At 43.5% G+C, this 23,100-nt stretch overlaps 1 protein-coding gene across 2 annotated transcripts in view; it reads right to left on the reverse strand.

The window, feature by feature from the left end:
- Positions 1 to 4,553: 4,553 nt before the first annotated feature.
- The window catches only part of FAM228B (family with sequence similarity 228 member B), a 42,727-nt gene continuing 24,180 nt past the window's right edge, over positions 4,554 to 23,100 (reverse strand). For both annotated transcript variants that reach the window (XM_069768147.1, XM_069768148.1), the window contains exons 5-9: positions 19,789 to 19,986; positions 14,721 to 14,798; positions 6,311 to 6,398; positions 5,955 to 6,099; positions 4,554 to 4,857 (exon numbers count right to left, since the gene is read on the reverse strand). In XM_069768147.1, coding sequence (XP_069624248.1) covers positions 4,665 to 4,857; positions 5,955 to 6,099; positions 6,311 to 6,398; positions 14,721 to 14,798; positions 19,789 to 19,986 — 702 coding nt within the window. In that variant the 3' untranslated portion in view covers positions 4,554 to 4,664. The remainder of the gene's footprint in view (positions 4,858 to 5,954; positions 6,100 to 6,310; positions 6,399 to 14,720; positions 14,799 to 19,788; positions 19,987 to 23,100) is intronic.

Below are 23,100 nucleotides of genomic sequence, written 5' to 3' on the forward strand. Positions count from 1 at the left end.
CAATCACAATTCTGGCCGTCTTCCTTGTAGATCTCCGCAAATGTAAGAACTACTGCTGCCCCTGGTGCATGTGTGCAGGGTATACTCATGGTCTTTTGTGGAAGATTGGGGGTTTAGTAGTGATGAGCGAACATGCTCGAATAAGGTGTTATCTGAGCATGCTCTTGTGCTAACCAATTGTCTTCGGCGTGCTCGAATAATATGTTCCAAACCCCACGGCTGCATGTCTCGCTGCTGTTCGACAGCCACAACACATGTAGGGATTGCCTAATAAACAGGAAATGCATTGTGGCTCTCGAACAGCCACGAGACCTGTAGCAGCGGGGACTCTGTATTTTTCGAGCACGCTGAAGACACTGTTAGCAACAGAGCATGCTCAGATAACACCTTATCCGAGCACGTTCGCTCATCACTAGTGTTTAGATCAGTCCTCTATGCAACTGGAGAATAAGATCTAGAATTCAAAATTAATATATTTTTTTTAACTGCAAAATGTCCAAATTAGACTAAGGTGACATGGCGAATTTTTCAGCAGCACCATTCGAGCTTCAGTCATGGCTAAAGTCGCTCTAGTAGCCCAAGTATAATTGATTGATTATTTTGTGCTTTTGTTAGATTGGGGCATTTTATGATGTTAATATATTGTATTCTATATTCTGTGGTCCAAACAGCAAAAAAAAAAATAAAAAATTATAAAATGACCACTAGGGGCGCTGTACCACTGAGCACTATTGTGCTTATTTAAAAAAAGAATATAAATCCTAAATTGTAAAAATGGGGGAAAAAAAGTGTTGTTCAGACGCGCAGAAAATAGACCCTCCCCAACCCGTGGTAGTGGTTTAATCAAAGGCAAAAGGCGCAGATTTCTTCTAGGTAGAGAAGGGTTCCTGATGCAGCAAGCTGCTTCCCAGCCAGAACCATTGGGTGACACACAATATGGAGAGAAACACGAGTGAATGAGACATAATGTCCCTTTAACCTGAAGTAACCCATAATGAGGAAGTTGATATTTTGTTTTCCTTTTTTTTTTTTTTTCAAAAAAGAAAACCCTGTAAAATCTTATACACTTCAGCCCTGTTACTGTGTGTGGCTGTAGATAGTCCCTACATTATAATAGATATTCATAGAAAATGGGAGGATGGAGTTTCAGAATGTTTAGGTGGTGACTTCTGAATATAAAATTACTTTTGTTTATCCCAAGTCATCTACTACACAAATCCCCAGTACACTTCCCTTTCAAAAAACAGTCCTCGGCCTCTCGAGTATCCCCTGTGGCAAACTGCTAATCACAGAGGCTGAAGCCACGACCAGACGGGCATTACTATAAGACTGATACTAGGTCTGGTGTTCTAAATCCGTCCTTGTATTACAGGTCTGCACCTTCTTTTGAATAACACATGCCAGTATTACAGTGTTATTCATATGTATGGACATCCTTGTAATATAAGGACAGCCGAAGTCTGCCAAAACTGAATTCATACAAAATAGCTCTTCGTTCTGCCTAATAACGGGAACATTTCTTCTTTAGTAGATCATGTTTTCATCTAACTGCTAATAATAATGCTATTTGATTATGCACAGTAGACTAGGTGATGGGTCTTGTGGGTACCCATGGCGGGACCTAAATCCCAGGCTGAAAATCCCTCTCCCACGTCTGAATAGTAAAAGGGGCTCAGTTTGTCATGTCTAAATGCATATCACCCATTGTGCCTTGTGAGACAAAAAAGAAGCATAGGACTCCAAAGGTATTGGAGAGACAGCTCCAACGCTAACCTAAGGCAATGTTTACACGGCGTTATTTGAGGCATTCAAGAACGGCGTTTTTCGAGCAGAATGCAGTTATAATCAGTACTCCAGCTTAGCTACTTTAGCGACATTCTCCGTTAGTCTTAGGTAATCTAAACCACACCTACTTCCTCATCAAGATGCTGTCCCTTATCCATGCTTTATACTGCAGCTTCTTGTTTACATATAGAATAACACAGAGAGCCAGTACATGTAAAATAGCAAAGACAAAATGATCATTATCTCGATCTAAGGCCTCTTTCACATTTTCGTTTTTTGGCATCCGTCGCAATCCGTTGTTTTGGGGAAAGAAACGGATCCTGCAAATGTGCCTGCAGGATCCGTTTTTTTCCCATTGACTTGTATTGGCGACGGATGGCCACACGTCGTGTCTGTCGTGCGACGGATCCGTCGTGTTTTGGCAGACCGTCGGCACAAAAAAATGTTCAATGTAACTTTTTTTGTGTATCGCGTCCGCCATTTTCGACGGCGCATGCGCTGCCGAAACTCTGCCCCCTCCTCCCCGGACTGCAGATTGGACAGCGGATGCGTCGAAAAACTGCATCCGCTGTCCACGTCGTGCAAAACTTTCACAACGTCCGTCGGTTCGACGGCCCGACGCATTGCGACGGACCCATACCGATGGAAGTGTGAAAGAGGCCTAAACCATTACCGCTTGTAAATTGAGAGCAGAGAGTCTTGAAATCCACTTAATGTGTTGTGACTTTAAAATGTATGAAATGCATGCAAAAAAAATAGGACTTTCTTTACTAGATTGTACATGTTACACCAAAGCAGTCAGTGCTGCACTCTACTTCCCTTAAAGGGGTTGTCTAATCTACATTTAGGATCAGGACCACTTCTCTAATCTGCTCCTGCAGATTGATAGGTCCTGAAGCTACAAGTCTGAACTGTGCACTCACATGCTGCAGCATCGAAGGAGCGCATGGAGACACATGGATCCGGGCAGCTTCAGAGCCGTGCTTGCAAGTGCACACTCCTTGGATAGGAAACCAGCCACTGATGATAGATTATAGAGGTGGCCAGTAACTTAGACAATGAGCAGTAAACTTGGAAAGTTCAAAATTCCCGTTTTCGAGAATGGCGTGGTTTTTTTTTTTTTTAATAAGGGGTAGATTACAAAGTTACTTGTTTTTAGAAGTACTTTGCAATTTTACCCATGTAACAAGCTGTGACAACCACTTTAACCTTGACTCACGTGAAGTAGTGACATCACAGAAGCAGCTGTAGACACAACTATAATACACTCAATGCTTATACATAGGAATTATAGGTAAATAAGCAAATTTTTCAATGCCACCGCTAATCTCAAAGGAAGCAAAACGGCAGACAAGAAAATTTTAACCTGGTAGAGGATTCTATGGAAATTATGTATATACATGTCTATTGCAGCTCAGTCCTTACCTTAGGGTGCACATGGACCCCTTACGGTCCCACCGCTGATATATAATATTACTGGCTACTGAGATCTGGTAATTTTACTGCCTACGGGGACTGAGCTGGGAATTTACAGATTGATGAAAACAATGTCTTGCACTTTTTGCAACTCAAACTTAATTTGAAACTTGATTCTAATGAATAGGAAGATGCGTGTAATTTTATCATATTGCACTGTGTGGTTATATGATATATAATATACGATGCCTTAACCGAGAGACTGGGATCTAATATAGTCTATAGAACGCAGTGTTCTGAACAGCGTTTCTCGCCTTTATCGGACCTGATTTAACACTGGGTAGATTAATGTATTTTTTTAACTTAATATTTTGACCGCTTCACTTGACGCTCAGGCAAAATGGTTTGAGGAACTGGGTTCAGTGAGGAATCGGTTTGTTAGATGCTGCGACATGGCAATTGTTTTTTTTCCGATGTACAATATGAATGTGTATTGCTAATCTATGATTGTTCTGCATGTTGAGATGATGCTAAAATGTATATAAAAGAAAAAAAAACTGATTTTTGGCTCCTGACTCTCTTTAGGATAAAAAAAACATTTCGTTAAGGAGAATCTGTCAATAAGATCGACATTTATGTGCATGCATCTCTTTGAAAGCTAAATCTCTTGACACCTTTATATTTCTATTTGTTGTTGCATATCCAAAAAAATTTGCATTTTTGTTCATATGCAAATGAGGCATTAAGTGCTGGAGCACTTCCCAAGCCTTTGCCTCCCCATGTTGTTTCCCTGCCTAGCACGTGCTTTAACTTGATTGATGGCTCACTTTCTCTGTGATATAAGGCAAATGCGTCAGACCGAGCGCTATCAAGAGGCTTGTTCTTGGTGGGGAGAAGACTTGGGGGGGGGGGAAGGGGAATGCAGCAACAGACCGAAGATATAAAGGTGTCGATCAAAGATCTGCATGCCCATATCTGCAGTTTACAGTGGGAGGGGGAAATTGGTTGATCTTATTGAAAGATTTCCTTTAAAGGAAACAGCTACAATATTTAAAGCTTTGATATGTGTTTTTGGCTTTGCAGAGTTAAGCACAATTTAATTCCATTTTACAGGTATTGGTTAGAGTGCATTGTATTTAATAACCCCTTTTGAGACTTCACCAAAAGCTCCATGTGTGACATTCTAGTAAATTTATAAATGTGTGCTATTTTTCCATTTGGGGGGGTCTGTATTATATGTATTTATTAGGCAAAATGGACACAATTGGCAGCCAAGAGAAATAAGGAAACCTGCCTTATACACATCAAACAGACTGAAACTACAACTGTGGTCCTTTTATGTGATAGCCAGGAAGCCATTCCTCAGGTTTTGGAGGTTTTTTTTATTGATTTTTTTTTTTTAAACTTCTTCCTTCTACACCAACACAGTAATACATTTCCCCAGTGTCTGTGACACACATCATCTATGTTGTGATGGTGTTTGGGGGCTCGGGTCCCCAGTGTTTGCAGCATGCAGGGAGGGACGATGGTCTCGCTGGAAACTTCCTCTTCTGACTGATTTTCATCTCGCATCTGACGATCTCAGGGGGATATTTGTTATCTCCCCACAGCTTGAAATCCAGACTTTCCTGGTTACAGGACCCTCTGACTCTGTGCCTGTAATACATTAGAAAGTAATGGCTCGTACTTTAATGAATCCCTACATATTACAGGAAGCCATCTTGAATTTGCAGGGGAGGGTTTACCACTATTTTCTGGACCTCTACTTTCGTTAAAACCAAACTAGCTTTCTTTGTGTATGTGGGTGTTTTGACCTTAGTATAGCTGTGGAAATATATATATATATGTATAGCTGTGGAATATATATATATATATATATATATATATATATATATATATATATATATATATATATACACACACACACACACTCACTCTATTGGGAGGGGGGGGAGCAGAAAAAAAAACTTTGAGGGGTTACTTTGCTCTGGGATCCCATGACGATCCTCACCCAGTTTGCATTGCTCTGGGATCCCATGAAAATCCTCACCTGGGTTACTTTGCTCTGGGATCCCATGAAGAGCCTCATCTGGGTTACTTTGCTCTGGGAGCCCATGAAGAGCCTCACCTGGGTTACTTTGCTCTGGGATCCCATGAAGAGCCTCATCTGGGTTACTTTGCTCTGGGATCCCATGAAGAGCCTCATCTGGGTTACTTTGCTCTGGGAGCCCATGAAGAGCCTCACCTGGGTTACTTTGCTCTGGGATCCCATGAAGAGCCTCACCTGGGTTACTTTTTCTCTGGGAGCCCATGAAGAGCCTCACCTGGGTTACTTTTTCTCTGGGAGCCCATGAAGAGCCTCACCTGGGTTACTTTGCTCTGGGATCCCATGAAGAGCCTCATCTGGGTTACTTTGCTCTGGGAGCCCATGAAGAGCCTCACCTGGGTTACTTTGCTCTGGGATCCCATGAAGAGCTTCACCTGGGTTACTTTGCTCTGGGATCCCATGAAGAGCCTCACCTGGGTTACTTTGCTCTGGGATCCCATGAAGAGCCTCACCTGGGTTACTTTGCTCTGGGTCCCATGATGAGCCTCACCTGGGTTACTCTGCTCTGGGATCCCATGATGAGCCTCACCTGGGTTACTCTGCTCTGGGATCCTATGATGAGCCTCACCTGGGTAACTCTGCTCTGGGATCCCAGGAAGATCCTCACCTGGGTAACTCTGCTCTGGGATCCCAGGAAGATCCTCACCTGCTCTTCAGCCTGATGTCACTCTCGATGTATCCTAATGGAGTCTTCAGCCACTCTGCTCCATTCATGCTCTGACGACCCAGTGGAACCCGAGGAAGCTTCTGCGAGGTCAGTTCATGGATCTCTTTGGCGGAAAACACCCGGCCTTTAAGAGGAGAATGACAGATCAAAAGACCGAGGCCTAATATGGCTAACACTGGTCACCCAGGGGCAAAAGGCTTCTCATATGTACCTCATACCCAAGTTTTGTCCCTCTCCTTAATGGGTACCCTGGGCATCTGCCTACAACTCCTCCTACACCATAAGAAAGAAAAAAAAATGACATGTAGGAGTAGGTGGTAGCCCTGATGCTTTACCTGTGTCACAGTGCATGGCTATCTTCTCCTCCTCACACCTCCTCTGAGATTGCTGGAGAAGAGGGTCCGGAAACATCTGAGTTGAAATCTGAACAAGAAATACTAATAAATGTACGATATATTTTACGTTCCAGGGGAATGTGTGTTTAGAGGAAGCAACTATTGCAAATATATTTATCTGCCATATTGTTTAATTTTCCTTACGCCATTTCAATCAACATTTAAAGGGTAGCAATCATTTTTTTTAGTTATACTCTTACATCAAAATTGCAACACCCAAGATGGAAAAGTCATAAAATTATGGAAAGCGCAGGATGGATAGACATTTTAATGATCAGCAAATTCTGAAAAAAATGGAACCAACATTTTCAAAACATCTGAATGTATTCAGTACCGAGTATGAGCCATTTGCAGAAATCACCGCACTTAAGGTACCTTCACACTGAACAATTTAACAACGATATCGCTAGCGATCCGTGACGTTGCAGCGTCCTGGCTAGCGATATCGTTGTGTTTGACACGCAGCAGCGATCTGGATCCTGCTGTGACATCGTTGGTCGGAGCAGAAAGGCCAGAACTTTATTTGGTAGCTGGATCTCCCGCAGACATCGCTGAATCGGCGTGTGTGACGCCGATTCAGCGATGTCTTCACTGGTAACCAGGGTAAACATCGGGTTACTAAGCGCAGGGCCGCGCTTAGTAACCCGATATTTACCCTGGTTACCATTGTAAATGTAAAAAAAAACAAACACTACATACTTACATTCCGGTGTCTGTCCCCCGGCGTTCTGCTTCCCTGCACTCCTGCATCCTGTGTCAGCGCCGGCCGGCCGTAAAGCAGATTACAGCGGTGACGTCACCGCTCTGCTTTACGGCCGGCACTTACACAGTGCAGGGAAGCAGAGCGCCGGGGGACAGACACCGGAATGTAAGTATGTAGTGTTTTGTTTTTTTTTACATTTACACTGGTAACGGCCCTGCGCTTAGTAACCCGATGTTTATCCTGGTTACCCGGGGACTTTGGCATCATTGGTCGCTGGAGAGCTGTCTGTGTGACAGCTCTCCAGCGACCACACAGCGGCGCTGCAGCAATCGGGATCGTTGTCTAGATCTCTGCAGCGTCGCTTAATGTGACGGTACCTCTATAGCCTTGGTTGCTATCAGGAAGGTTATTAGTCATCTGAGGAAGGTTCTGTGCCACTGAATGCACAATCATCAAGATCCGCTACTGGCAGCTCCATGTGTAATTGCCGATCAATGATGTCCCAGATATGTTCTATGGCGGACAAGTCTGGAGGTGCTGCAGGCCATGGTAACATGTTTAGGCCATGAAAGCTGCACAAAGGAGCATGAGCAACATGAGGCCTTATGTCTTAAAAAACGGCTTTGGACACTGGAGAAATAGATACACCATTGGTTCCACCACCAAATTAATGTAACGCCGAGCTGTTAGTGCCCCTGGCAAGAAAACTAGAAGGGTCCAACTAAGATACACTGTGCTACCCCACACCACAATCCTGGGAGTAGGATGTATGTGAAGTTCCCTCGTGAAGGCCTCTCCATAACGTTTCCCACATGGTCTCCAGACACCGACACCTCTACCAGTCATTACACTAGTTGCCCATCCGCTAAAGAATACAATACAATCTTATCTCTCTCACCCACAAATCTCTCCACCGTTCTGCACCACCCTTCATCTCCTCCCTCATCTCTATCACCTTACCGTTGCCCTCCGTTCTGCAGCTGATCTGAGATGAACATCCTCCATAATCCAAACCTCCCACCTCTGTCTCCAAGGCTTCTCTCGTGCTGCACCACTTTTCTGGAATGCACTACCCTGGAATATCACATTAATACATAGTCCTTACATTTTTTAAGCATGCTTTAAAAACACATCTCATTAGACAGGCTTAACACCTCAATTGACTCCCCATTCAAATTTTTCCTCAAAATCCGGTCCCTCCCATTAATCTGTTATAGATTGTAGCTGGCGAGAAGGACCCTCACGCCTTCTGTAACTTTTGCACTTTGTAATGTCTTTATTGCTTGAACATTCTCTGCTTAATTGTAAAGTGCTATAGAACATATTGGCACTAAAGAAATCAAATTATTATTAGACCAGCGGCAGGAAAGGAATTCTATCCTCTTCAGCATTGAGTCCCTCTTTTGTCTTGGACGCAACAATAGCCAGAGATTGTTCTGGAGAACACGAGGGTAATGCCATGCGGAGGCCTTCAAGAGGGAACATAGCACCAGGCCTACTCCAGGGATTATGGTGTGGAGTGACATAATACAGTACAGATCAAAAGTTTGGACACACCTCATTTAAAGATTTTTCTGTATTTTCATGACTATGAAAACTGTAAATTCACACTGAATGCATGAAAACTTTGAATTAACATGTGGAATTATATACTTAACAAAAAAGTGTGAAACAACTGAAATTATGTCTTATATTCTAGGTTCTTCAAAGTAGCCACCTTTTGCTTTGATGACTGCTTTGCACACTCTTGGCATTCTCTTGATGAGCATCAAGAGGTAGTCACCGGAAATGTTCTTCCAACAATCTTGAAGGAGTTCCCAGAGATGCTTAGCACTTGTTGGCCCTTTTGCCTTCACTCTGCGGTCCAGCTCACCCCAAACCATCTCGATTGGGTTCAGGTCTGGTGACTGTGGAGGCCAGGTCATCTGGGTAGCACCCCATCACTCTCCTTCTTGGTCAAATAGCCATTTCACAGCCTGGAGATGTGTTTGGGGTCATTGTCAAGTTGAACAATAAATGATGGTCCAACTAAACGTAAACTGGATGGAATAGCATGCTGCTGAAAGATGCTGTGGTAGCCATGCTGGTTCAGTATGCCTTCAATTTTGAATAAATTCCCAACAGTGTCAACAGCAAAGCACCCCCACACCATCACACCTCCTCCTCCATGCTTCACGGTGGGAACCAGGCATGTAGAGTCCATCCGTTCACCTTTTCTGCGTCGCACAAAGACATGGTGGTTGCAGCCAAAGATCTCAAATTTAGACTCATCAGACCAAAGCACAGATTTCCACTGGTCTAATGTCCATTCATTGTGTTCTTTAGCCCAAACAAGTCTTTTCTGCTTGTTGCCTGTCCTTAGCAGTGGTTTCCTAGCAGCTATTTTACCATGAAGGCCTGCTGCACAAAGTCTCCTCTTAACAGTTGTTGTAGAGATGTGTCTGCTGCTAGAACTCTGTGTGGAATTGACCTGTTCTCTAATCTGAGCTGCTGTTAACCTGCGATTTCTGTGGCTGGTGACTTGGGTAAACTTATCCTCAGAAGCAGAGGTGACTCTTGTTCTTCCTTTCCTGGGGCGGTCCTCATGTGAGCCAGTTTCTTTGTAGTACTTGATGGTTTTTGCAACTGCACTTGGGGACACTTTCAATGTTTTCACAATTTTTCAGACTGACTGACCTTCATTTCCTAAAGTAATGATGGCCACTTGTTTTCCTATACTTAGCTGCTTTTTTCTTGCCATAATACAAATTCTAACAGTCTATTCAGTAGGACTATCAGCTGTGTATCCACCAGACTTCTGCACAACACAACTGATGGTCCCAACCCCATTTATAAGGCAAGAAATCCCACTTATTAACCCCTTCATGACCGGGGGATTTTTTCGTTTTTCCGTGTTCGTTTTTCGCTCCCCTCCTTCCCAGAGCCATAACTTTTTTATTTTTCCATCAATTTGGCCATGTTAGGGCTTATTTTTTGCGGGACGAGTTGTACTTTTGAACGACATCATTGGTTTTAGCATGTCGTGTACTAGAAAACGGGAAAAAAATTCCAAGTGCGGTGAAATTGCAAAAAAAGTGCAATCCCACATTGGTTTTTTGTTTGGCTTTTTTGCTAGGTTCACTAAATGCTAAAAATGACCTGCCATTATGATTCTCCAGGTCATTACGAGTTCATAGACACCAAACATGACTAGGTTATTTTTTATCTAAGTGGTGAAAAAAAATTCCAAACTTTGCTTAAAAAAAAAAAAAAATTGCGCCATTTTCCGATACTCGTAGCGTCTCCATTTTTCATCATCTGGGGTCGGTTGAGGGCTTATTTTTTGCGTGCCGAGATGACGTTTTTAATGATAGCATTTCGGTGCAGATACATTCTTTTGATCGCCCGTTATTGCATTTTAATGCAATGTCGCGGCGACCAAAAAAACGTAATTCTGGCGTTTCGAATTTTTTTCCCGCTACGCTGTTTAGCGATCAGGTTAATACTTTTTTTTAATTGATAGATCGGGCGATTCTGAGCGCGGCGATACCAAATATGCGTAGATTTGATATTTTTTTTATTGATTTAATTTGATTGGGGCGAAAGGGGGGTGATTTAAACTTTTATGTTTTTTTTATTTTTTTCACATTTTTTTTAAACTTTTTTTTTTTTAACTTTTGCCATGCTTCAATAGCCTCCATGAGAGGCTAGAAGCAGGCATAGCACGATCGGCTCTGCTACATAGCAGCGATCTGCTGATCGCTGCTATGTAGCAGAATTGCACGTGTGCTGTGAGCGCCGACCACAGGGTGGCGCTCACAGCGACGGGCAATCAGTAACCATAGAGGTTTCAAGGACCTCTATGGTTACCATTCACAAGCATCGCCGACCCCCGATCATGTGACGGGGGTCGGCGATGACGTCATTTCCGGCCGCCCGGCCGGAAGCGGTAGTTAAATGCCGCTGTCTGCGTTTGACAGCGGCATTTAACTAGTTAATAGGTGCGGGCAGATCGCGATTCTGCCCGCGCCTATTACGGGCACATGTCAGCTGTTCAAAACAGCTGACATGTCCCGACTTTGGTGCGGGCTCACCGCGGAGCCCTGCATCAAAGCAGGGGAGCCGGCATCGGACGGTATAGTACGTCCGATGCCGGTAAGGGGTTAAACCTGACAGGGCACACCTGTGAACTGAAAACCATTCCCGGTGACTACCTCTGGAAGCTCATCAAGAGAATGCCAAGAGTGTGCAAAGCAGTCATCAAAGCAAAAGGTGGCTACTTTGAAGAACCTAGAATATAAGACATAATTTCAGTTGTTTCACACTTTTTTGTTAAGTATATAATTCCACATGTGTTAATTCATAGTTTTGATGCCTTCAGTGTGAATGTACAATTTTCATAGTCATGAAAATACAGAAAAATCTTTAAATGAAAAGGTGTGTCCAAACTTTTGATCTGTACTGTATATGGTAACCAGACCCCTGTAGTCTTGATTCCAGGTCTACTAACAGCTCAAAATTACATTGATTTGGTGGTGGAACCAGTGGTACGGGCATTTCTCCAAAGTGTCCCAGGAACCATTTTTCAACATGACAACGCCAGGCCACATGTTACTCGTGCTCCTGTGAGCAGCCTGTGTGGCCTAAACCTGCTACCATGGCTGCAGCTTCTCTGGACTTGTGTTCCATCAAGTGCATCTTGGATGTCATTGGTCGGTGATTACAAAAGGATCTGCCAGCAGCCGATCTTGATGATTTGTTCAAGTGAATTCAGTGAGGCAGAACATTCCTCAGACGACCATTAATAACCTCATTGATAACAGCCAAGTCTTTAAGTGCCGGGATTTCTGTAGGTGACACTCAGACTCCATACAATAAATCAAGATGTTTGGAAAATTTGTGTTCCGTTTTTCCATAATTTTCAGATTATTACCATGTCTACTGTATCCATCCTGTGATTTCCATAATTTCACAACTTTTCCGCCTTGGTGTTGCAGTTTTAATGTTGCGTTTATATCCAATGTCCCCTTACATGTTCTGCTGGTCTGTGGGAGTCCTGGTCCTGAGACTTCCACTGATAACTCAAAAAATAGCTCTGAATTGCACTGCGAAGGAGCAGGGCTGTGGAGTCGGTAAGCCAAACCTCCGACAACGACTTCTCAATTTCCAAGACACTGATGCCACCAAAAGGGGCTCCGACTCCATGACTCTGACTCCACAGCCCTGCGAAGGAGGCTCATGTGCTTAAATCCTGCAGCGCTGTACACCCCGTAGGGAACTATGGAACTGTCCATCGCTCTGGCCACAGATAGGTATAATGCCTTGAAAGAGTATCCATGCCCCGTGAACGTTTTCAAGTTACAAACAAACTTACATGAATTTTATTGGGATTTACTGTGATATACCAACACAAAAGTAGCAAGTATTTGTGAAGTGTAAAGGAAATGATATATGGTTTTCTACTTATTTAAAAAATAATATAAATCGCAAAATTGTGAAGTGCATTTGTATTCATCCTCCCTGTAGTTTGTTACTTTTAAATTAAATTCGGAGTGATCAATTGCCACCAGAAGTCACATAATTGGTAAATCGAGTCCACCTGTGTGTAAGTTATTCTCAGTATAAGTACAGATGGTCCGTGAAGGCCTCAGAGGTTTGTTTGAGAACATTAGGGTTGAAAACCAAGAAACACACCAGACAGGTTAGGGATAAAGTTTTGGAGAAGATTAAAGCAGGGTTAGCTTATAAAAAAAAAATAGCCCAAACTCTGAACATCTCACAAAGCATTGTTCAATCCATCATCCAAAATGGAAGGAGTATGGCACAACTGCAAACCTACAAAGACATGGATGTCTGCCTAAACTGACATCGTAACAAGGAAAGCACTAATTAGAGAAGCAGCCAAGAGGCCCATGGTCACTCTGGAAGAGATGCAGAGATCCACAGCACAGGTGGGAGAATCTGTCCACAGGACAACTATTGGTCATAAACTCAACAAATCTGACCGTTATGCAAGAGTGGCAGGATGTAAGCCATTTTTTAAGCAAGCCATAAGAAGTACTGTTTGCAAAAAGTTATAAAGGGGATACAGCTAGCATGTGGAAAAAGGTGCACCAATCAGAGGAGACCACAGGAGAACTTTTTAGGCTTACTGCAAAACACTGTGGCTGAAAACTAACACTGCACATGACTCTGAGAACACCATCCCCACCGTCAAACATGGTAGAGGCCGCATCATGCTGTGGGGAGGGTTTCTTCAGCAGGGCCAGGGAGGCTAGTCAGAGTTGATGGGAAGATGGCTGGCGCTAACGACAGGGCAATCCTGGGGGAGAACCTGTTAGAGGCTGTAAAAGACTTGAGACTGGGGTGTAGGTTCACCTTCCAGCAGGACAATGAAACTAAACAGACTACCAGAGCTACAATGGATGGTTTAGATCACACCTTATTCATATGTGTGAATGGCCCAGACACAGTCCAGACATTAATCCCATTGACAATCTGGGACAAGACCTGAACATTTCTGTTCACAGATACCTCCATCCAATCTCAATGAGCGAGAGCAAGTGTAAAAAGAAGGGGAGAAACTTCAGCCGTTAGATGTGCAAAGACAGACCCAAAAAAACTGGCAACAGTAATTGTAGCAAAAGGTGGTCCTTCAAAGTACTGACTCATGGGGGCTGAATACAAATGCACTTCACTATTTTCAATTTTATATTTTTTACATAATCAGAAATCAATATAATTTCCTTTAATGTCACAAACAATTACTTTGTGTTGAAATATTACATAAAATCCCAATAAATACATTTAAATTTTTGGGTATAACGTGAAAAAACTTGGATAAGTTCACGGGGTATGAATACTTTTTCAATGCACTGTACGCTTTAAAATAATAAGCAAATTTGACTTCTGCTTTACTAAGGTAAGTTCACAATGAAGGTTACGTTGTAGTGACTGGGAAACATTCCTATCATATGAATCTGTCGTGCTCCTCATTTACTGCGATGCCGTATCTAATATATAATTGCCTAGAATACTACTTCCTGCAATTTGTGCCAACTTCCGTGGCTTTGTCCGGAGCTAATGTGCGGAGATAATGTCCGGAGCTAATGTCCGGAGCTAATGTCCGGAGATAAGTGACGTCAACAGTGTCCAGTGTCTGATTGGTTGCCGCCTGTTGCGAGCGACCAATCAGAAACGTGCCGTACTGTGACACACTCCGCCCGCCATTTTGGTGTGATTTTTGAATTTTTACCTCACAGCAAGTTTCTACTGCGTGGAGGCGGGCCCAGTGACGTTGCTCTTCAAGCTCCTGCCGAATTTCGTCAAAAAAATGATAATACCATTTACCAAAACTATATATATTTAGTTGTGAAGTGGTTCAGTGACATTTTCACACCAATTTTGAACTTTTGTTTGGTGTTTTCTCCATATACTGCCTATTATTTTTGTTCTTTCTTACTATTATTTATTAATTGTATTATTCTTACATTTGAATAAATAAAGTATATATGGATTCTAGACTCCCGATTCTTTAGAATCGGGCTGCCATCTAGTTTTACATAATGGTATGTTCACTGTAGCACTGTCACCTGCAGGAGATTTCTTGCCAGGTAGTTCTCAGGACTGTGTACAAGTTAATAATGCCCTTTATTAGGCTTCTCTTACCCGGAGGTATTGTTTGTAAAGACGATTAATAAATGGATCATACTCGGAGGAGTCATAATCGTTCATAAATGCACAACCCTGGAGGAAAACAACGACATCATGTGAATATTAATCAGTCCCACAGCACCGGCCCAAATCACAAATCATCTACATGTTATTATTACTAAAAAAAAAGGATTAAATACTAAACATATATTAATAAAAATAGATCAGCAAAAGAAATATTGAAAATATTGTTTTCATGTGCAAGAGTATAACTGCAATAATACTGCCCCTATGTACAAGAATATAACTACTATAATACTGCTCCCTATGTACAAGAATATAACTAATATAATACTGCTCCTATGTACAAGAATATAACTACTATAATACTGCCCCTATGTACAAGAATATAACTACTATAATACTGCTCCTATGTACAAGAATATAACTACTATAATACTGCTCCTATGTACAAGAATATAACTAATATAATACTGCTCCTATATACAAGAATATAACTACTATAATACTGCCCCTATATACAAGAATATAACTACTATAATACTGCCCCTATGTACAAGAATATAACTACTATAATACTGCCCCTATGTACAAGAATATAACTACTATAATACGGCCCCTATGTACAAGAATATAACTACTATAATACTGCCCCTATATACAATATAACTACTATAATACTGCTCCTATGTACAAGAATATAACTACTATAATACTGCCCCTATATACAATATAACTACTATAATACTGCTCCCTATGTACAAGAATATAACTACTATAATACTGCTCCTATGTACAAGAATATAACTAATATAATACTGCTCCTATATACAAGAATATAACTACTATAATACTGCCCCTATATACAAGAATATAACTACTATAATACTGCCCCTATGTACAAGAATATAACTACTATAATACTGCCCCTATGTACAAGAATATAACTACTATAATACGGCCCCTATGTACAAGAATATAACTACTATAATACTGCCCCTATATACAAGAATATAACTACTATAATACTGCCCCTATGTACAAGAATATAACTACTATAATACTGCCCCTATGTACAAGAATATAACTACTATAATACTGCCCCTATGTACAAGAATATAACTACTATAATACTGCCCCTATGTACAAGAATATAACTACTATAATACCGCCCCTATATACAAGAATATATAATTACTATAATACTGCTCCTAGGTACAAGAATATAACTACTATAATACTGCCCCTATATACAAGAATATAACTACTATAATACTGCCCCTATGTACAAGAATATAACTACTATAATACTGCCCCTATGTACAAGAGTATAACTACTATAATACTGCCCCTATGTACAAGAATAGTAACATAGTTAGTAAGGCCGAAAAAAGACATTTGTCCATCCAGTTCAGCCTATATTCCATCATAATAAATAAATACCCAGATCTACGTCCTTCTACAGAACCTAATAATTGTATGATACAATATTGTTCTGCTCCAGGAAGACATCCAGGCCTCTCTTGAACCCCTCGACTGAGTTCGCCATCACCACCTCCTCAGGCAAGCAATTCCAGATTCTCACTGCCCTAACAGTAAAGAATCCTCTTCTATGTTGGTGGAAAAACCTTCTCTCCTCCAGACGCAAAGAATGCCCCCTTGTGCCCGTCACCTTCCTTGGTATAAACAGATCCTCAGCGAGATATTTGTATTGTCCCCTTATATACTTATACATGGTTATTAGATCGCCCCTCAGTCGTCTTTTTTCTAGACTAAATAATCCTAATTTCGCTAATCTATCTGGGTATTGTAGTTCTCCCATCCCCTTTATTAATTTTGTTGCCCTCCTTTGTACTCTCTCTAGTTCCATTATATCCTTCCTGAGCACCGGTGCCCAAAACTGGACACAGTACTCCATGTGCGGTCTAACTAGGGATTTGTACAGAGGCAGTATAATGCTCTCATCATGTGTATCCAGACCTCTTTTAATGCACCCCATGATCCTGTTTGCCTTGGCAGCTGCTGCCTGGCACTGGCTGCTCCAGGTAAGTTTATCATTAACTAGGATCCCCAAGTCCTTCTCCCTGTCAGATTTACCCAGTGGTTTCCCGTTCAGTGTGTAATGGTGATATTGATTCCTTCTTCCCATGTGTATAACCTTACATTTATCATTGTTAAACCTCATCTGCCACCTTTCAGCCCAAGTTTCCAACTTATCCAGATCCATCTGTAGCAGAATACTATCTTCTCTTGTATTAACTGCTTTACATAGTTTTGTATCATCTGCAAATATCGATATTTTACTGTGTAAACCTTCTACCAGATCATTAATGAATATGTTGAAGAGAACAGGTCCCAATACTGACCCCTGCGGTACCCCACTGGTCACAGCGACCCAGTTAGAGACTATACCATTTATAACCACCCTCTGCTTTCTATCACTAAGCCAGTTACTAACCCATTTACACACATTTTCCCCCAGACCAAGCATTCTCATTTTGTGTACCAACCTCTTGTGCGGCACGGTATCAAACGCTTTGGAAAAATCGAGATATACCACGTCCAATGACTCACCGTGGTCCAGCCTATAGCTTACCTCTTCATAAAAACTGATTAGATTGGTTTGACAGGAGCGATTTCTCATAAACCCATGCTGATATGGAGTTAAACAGTTATTCTCATTGAGATAATCCAGAATAACATCCCTCAGAAACCCTTCAAATATTTTACCAACAATAGAGGTTAGACTTACTGGCCTATAATTTCCAGGTTCACTTTTAGAGCCCTTTTTGAATATTGGCACCACATTTGCTATGCGCCAATCCTGCGGAACAGACCCTGTCGCTATAGAGTCACTAAAAATAAGAAATAATGGTTTATCTATTACATTACTTAGTTCTCTTAGTACTCGTGGGTGTATGCCATCCGGACCCGGAGATTTATCTATTGTAATCTTATTTAGCCGGTTTCGCACCTCTTCTTGGGTTAGATTGGTGACCCTTAATATAGGGTTTTCATTGTTTCTTGGGATTTCACCTAGCATTTCATTTTCCACCGTGAATACCGTGGAGAAGAAGGTGTTTAATATGTTAGCTTTTTCCTCGTCATCTACAACCATTCTTTCCTCACTATTTTTTAAGGGGCCTACATTTTCAGTTTTTATTCTTTTACTATTGATATAGTTGAAGAACAGTTTGGGATTAGTTTTACTCTCCTTAGCAATGTGCTTCTCTGTTTCCTTTTTGGCAGCTTTAATTAGTTTTTTAGATAAAGTATTTTCCTCCCTATAGTTTTTTAGAGCTTCAATGGTGCCATCCTGCTTTAATAGTGCAAATGCTTTCTTTTTACTGTTAATTGCCTGTCTTACTTCTTTGTTTAGCCACATTGGGTTTTTCCTATTTCTAGTCCTTTTATTCCCACAAGGTATAAACCGCTTACACTGCCTATTTAGGATGTTCTTAAACATTTCCCATTTATTATCTGTATTCTCATTTCTGAGGATATTGTCCCAGTCTACCAGATTAAGGGCATCTCTAAGCTGTTCAAACTTTGCCTTCCTAAAGTTCAATGTTTTTGTGACTCCCTGACAAGTCCCCCTAGTGAAAGACAGGTGAAACTGCACAATATTGTGGTCGCTATTTCCTAAATGCCCAACCACCTGCAGATTTGTTATTCTGTCAGGTCTATTAGATAGTATTAGGTCTAAAAGTGCTGCTCCTCTGGTTGGATTCTGCACCAATTGTGAAAGATAATTTTTCTTGGTTATTAGCAGAAACCTGTTGCCTTTATGGGTTTCACAGGTTTCTGTTTCCCAGTTAATATCCGGGTAGTTAAAGTCCCCCATAACCAGGACCTCATTATGGGTTGCAGCTTCATCTATCTGCTTTAGAAGTAGACTTTCAATGCTTTCTGTTATATTTGGGGGTTTGTAACAGACCCCAATGAGAATTTTGTTACCATTTTTCCCTCCATGAATTTCAACCCATATGGACTCGACATCCTCATTCCCTTCGCTAATATCCTCCCTTAAAGTGGACTTTAGACAAGACTTTACATAGAGACAAACCCCTCCTCCTCTCCGATTTTTACGATCCTTTCTAAACAGACTGTAACCCTGTAAGTTAACTGCCCAGTCATAGCTTTCATCTAACCATGTCTCGGTTATTCCCACTATGTCAAAGTTACCTGTAGATATTTCTGCTTCTAGTTCTTCCATCTTGTTTGTCAGGCTTCTGGCGTTTGCGAGCATGCAGTTTAGAGGATTTTGTTTTGTTCCAATCTCCTCACTGTGGATTGTTTTAGAAATGTTCTTACCTCCCTTCTGAGTATGTTTTCCTGGGTCGTCTTTGTTTGAGTCTAATGTTTTTCTTCCCGTCCCCTTATATAACTACTATAATACTGCTCCTATGTACAAGAATATAACTACTATAATACTGCCCCTATGTACAAGAGTATAACTACTATAATACTGCCCCATGTACAAGAATATAACTACTATACTACTGCTCCTATGTACAAGAATATAACTACTATACTACTGCTCCTATGTACAGGTGAAAGACCTGGCTATTTCTACATGCATCTGCATATTTCCCATAAGGGATGGGGGCAGTGTTCTGGATCACTGCGTTGAGAAACACGTGATGGTGTCTCCGCGGTGTTGGATGTTTTGATCTCCCCGAGGTCATTCATCCTTATGTTTATAGTCCTTTTACTAGGCACTGCTCCTAATAGCCAGTTTCCTACTCTACACTGATGAGGGGCAAATACCCCGAAACAGCTGTCTGTGGATGGATGCCATCTTTTGGCATAGGTGGTTTTCCATTTTGGATGCTGCCCTTCCCGTGGTTGTTCCTTCCCGGTGAAAGACCCCTATGCCCCCTATGTACAAGAATATAACTACTATAATACTGCCCTGTGTACATGAATAGAACTTACATAAGGATATATGCACATGTTCAGTATTTGCAGCAGAAAAATCTTCTGCAAATACTGAGTGTTGGCAGGATAAACACTGTAAATTATGAGCATTTTTTGCCCATTCATTTGTCTATAACTTTACCTTCTTATTGCAATATCGTAAGTACTGAGCCAGGAGACGTCTCCTCCGCTTTTCTATATCCTCACTGGATTGGTTATCGATGTATTTCTCGATGGCTTTCTGTATGGGATCTGCCACTCGTTCTGTCCACCTCTTGTGCTGGATCTCCCTCCTGCACTGCTCAGCCTGCTCTGTCTGTGCCACATACTCATCCACTGTCTGACCAAATGCAAAAATGTCAAAGCCAATAAACTAAAAATATAAGAAATAATATATAAAAAAAACATATGGGGTGGGGTCATCAGAACATATTGTTTTTCGATATTCTGTGACTGTACAGTAAGCACAGTACATAGAGAGGCGAGTGACTAACCCCTTCAATCAAGACAAGAACCCAAAGCTCCCCTGACTACTGTTCGAGTTGTGATGCTGACTCCCATTCCTGATGCAGGCTCCCATTCCCGACGGTGGCTCCCATTCCAGATACTGGCTCCCATTCCTGACACTGGCTCCTATTCCTGACGCTGGCTCCCATTCCTGATTCTGGCTCCCATTCCTGATGCTGGCTCCCATTCCCGACGGTGGCTCCCATTCCTGAAGCAGGCTCCCATTCCTGATGCTGGCTCCCATTGCTGATGCTAGCTCCCATTCCTGATGTTGGCTTCCGTTCCTGATGCTGGCTCCCATTCCTGATGCTGGCTCCCATTCCAGATGCTGGCTCCCATTGCTGATGCTAGCTCCCATTCCTGACGCTGGCTCCCATTCCTTGTGCTGGCTCCCATTCCTGATGTAGGTTCCCATCCCTGATGCTGGCTTCCATTCCTGACATTGGCTCCCATTCCTGATGCTGGCTCCCATTCCTGACGTTGGCTCCCATTCCTGATGCTGGCTCCCATTCCTGATGCTAGCTCCCATTCCTGGTGCTGGCTCCCATTCCTGATGTAGGTTCCCATCCCTGATGCTGGCTTCCATTCCTGACATTGGCTGCCATTCCTGATGCTGGCTCCCATTCCTGACGTTGGCTCCCATTCCTGATGCTGGCTCCCACTCCTGATGCTAGCTCCCATTCCTGATGCTGGCTCCCATTCCTGATGCTGGCTCCCATTCCTGATGCTAGCTCCCATTCCTGATGCTGGCTCCCATTCCTGATGCTGGCTCCCATTCCTGATGCAGGCTCCCATTCCTGATGCAGGCTCCCATTCCTGATGCTGGCTCCCATTCCTGAGGCTGGCTCCCATTCCTGATGCTGGCTCCCAATCCTGATGCAGGCTCCCATTCCTGATGCTGGCTCCCATTCCTGATGCTGGCTCCCATTCCTGATGCAGGCTCCCATTCTTGATGCTGGCTCCCATTCCTGATGTAGGTTCCCATCCCTGATGCTGGCTCCCATTCCTGATGCTGGCTCCCATTCCTGATGCTGGCTCCCATTCCTGATGCAGGCTCCCATTCCTGATGCAGGCTCCCATTCTTGATGCTGGCTCCCATTCCTGATGTAGGTTCCCATCCCTGATGCTGGCTCCCATTCCTGATGCTAGCTCCCATTCCTAACATTGGCTCCCATTCCTGATGCTGGTTCCCATTCCTGATGCTGGCTCCCATTCCTGATGCTGGCTTCCATTCCTGATGCTGGCTTCCATTCCTGACGCTGGCTCCCATTCCTGATGCTGGCTCCCATTCCTGATGCAGGCTTCCATTCCTGGTGCTGGTTCCCATTCCTGATGCTGGCTCCTATTCCTAACATTGGCTCCCATTCCTGATGCTGGCTCCCATTCCTGATGCTGGCTCCCATTCCTAACACTGGCTCCCATTCCTGATGCTGGCTCCCATTCCTGATGCTGGCTCCCATTCCTGATGCAGGCTCCCATTCCTGATGCAGGTTCCCATTCCTGATGCTGGCTCCCATTCCTGATGCAGGCTCCCACTCCTGATGCTGGCTCCCATTCCCGATGCTGGCTCCCACTCCCGATGCTGGCTCCCACTCCCGATGCTGGCTCCCACTCCTGATGCAGGCTCCCATTCCTGATGCAGGCTCCCATTCCTGACGCTGGCTCCCATTCCTAACATTGGCTCCCATTCCTGATGCTGGCTTCCATTCCTGATGCAGGCTCCCATTCCTGATGCTAGCTCCCATTCCTGATGGTGGCTCCCATTCCTAACATTGGCTCCCATTCCTGATGTTGCTTCCATTTCTGATGCAGGCTCCCATTCCTGATGCTAGCTCCCATTCCTGATGCTGGCTCCCATTCCTAACATTGGCTCCCATTCCTGATGCTGGCTTCCATTCCTGATGCAGGCTCCCATTCCTGACGCTGGCTCCCATTCCTGATGCTGGCTCCCATTCCTGATGCTGGCTCCCATTCCTGATGCTGGTTCCCATTCCTGATGCAGGCTCACATTCCTGATGCAGGCTCCCACTCCTGATGCAGGCTCCCACTCCTGATGCTGGCTCCCATTCCTGATGCTGGCTCCCATTGCTGATGCTAGCTCCCATTCCTGACGCTGGCTCCCATTCCTTGTGCTGGCTCCCATTCCTGATGTAGGTTCCCATCCCTGATGCTGGCTTCCATTCCTGACATTGGCTCCCATTCCTGATGCTGGCTCCCATTCCTGATGCTGGCTCCCATTCCTGACGCTGGCTCCCATTCCTGATGCTGGCTCCCATTCCTGATGCTAGCTCCCATTCCTGGTGCTGGCTCCCATTCCTGATGTAGGTTCCCATCCCTGATGCTGGCTTCCATTCCTGACATTGGCTCCCATCCCTGATGCTGGCTTCCATTCCTGACATTGGCTGCCATTCCTGATGCTGGCTCCCATTCCTGACATTGGCTCCCATTCCTGATGCTGGCTCCCATTCCTGATGCTAGCTCCCATTCCTGATGCTGGCTCCCATTCCTGATGCTGGCTCCCATTCCTGATGCTGGCTCCCATTCCTGATGCTAGCTCCCATTCCTGATGCTGGCTCCCATTCCTGATGCAGGCTCCCATTCCTGATGCAGGCTCCCATTCATGATGCAGGCTCCCATTCCTGATGCTGGCTCCCATTCCTGATGCTGGCTCCCATTCCTGATGCTGGCTCCCATTCCTGATGCAGGCTCCCATTCCTGATGCAGGCTCCCATTCTTGATGCTGGCTCCCATTCCTGATGTAGGTTCCCATCCCTGATGCTGGCTCCCATTCCTGATGCTAGCTCCCATTCCTAACATTGGCTCCCATTCCTGATGCTGGTTCCCATTCCTGATGCTGGCTCCCATTCCTGATGCTGGCTTCCATTCCTGATGCTGGCTTCCATTCCTGACGCTGGCTCCCATTCCTGATGCTGGCTCCCATTCCTGA

Source organism: Ranitomeya imitator, chromosome 5 (genome assembly GCF_032444005.1).
Source record: "Ranitomeya imitator isolate aRanImi1 chromosome 5, aRanImi1.pri, whole genome shotgun sequence".
Lineage (NCBI taxonomy): Eukaryota > Metazoa > Chordata > Amphibia > Anura > Dendrobatidae > Ranitomeya > Ranitomeya imitator.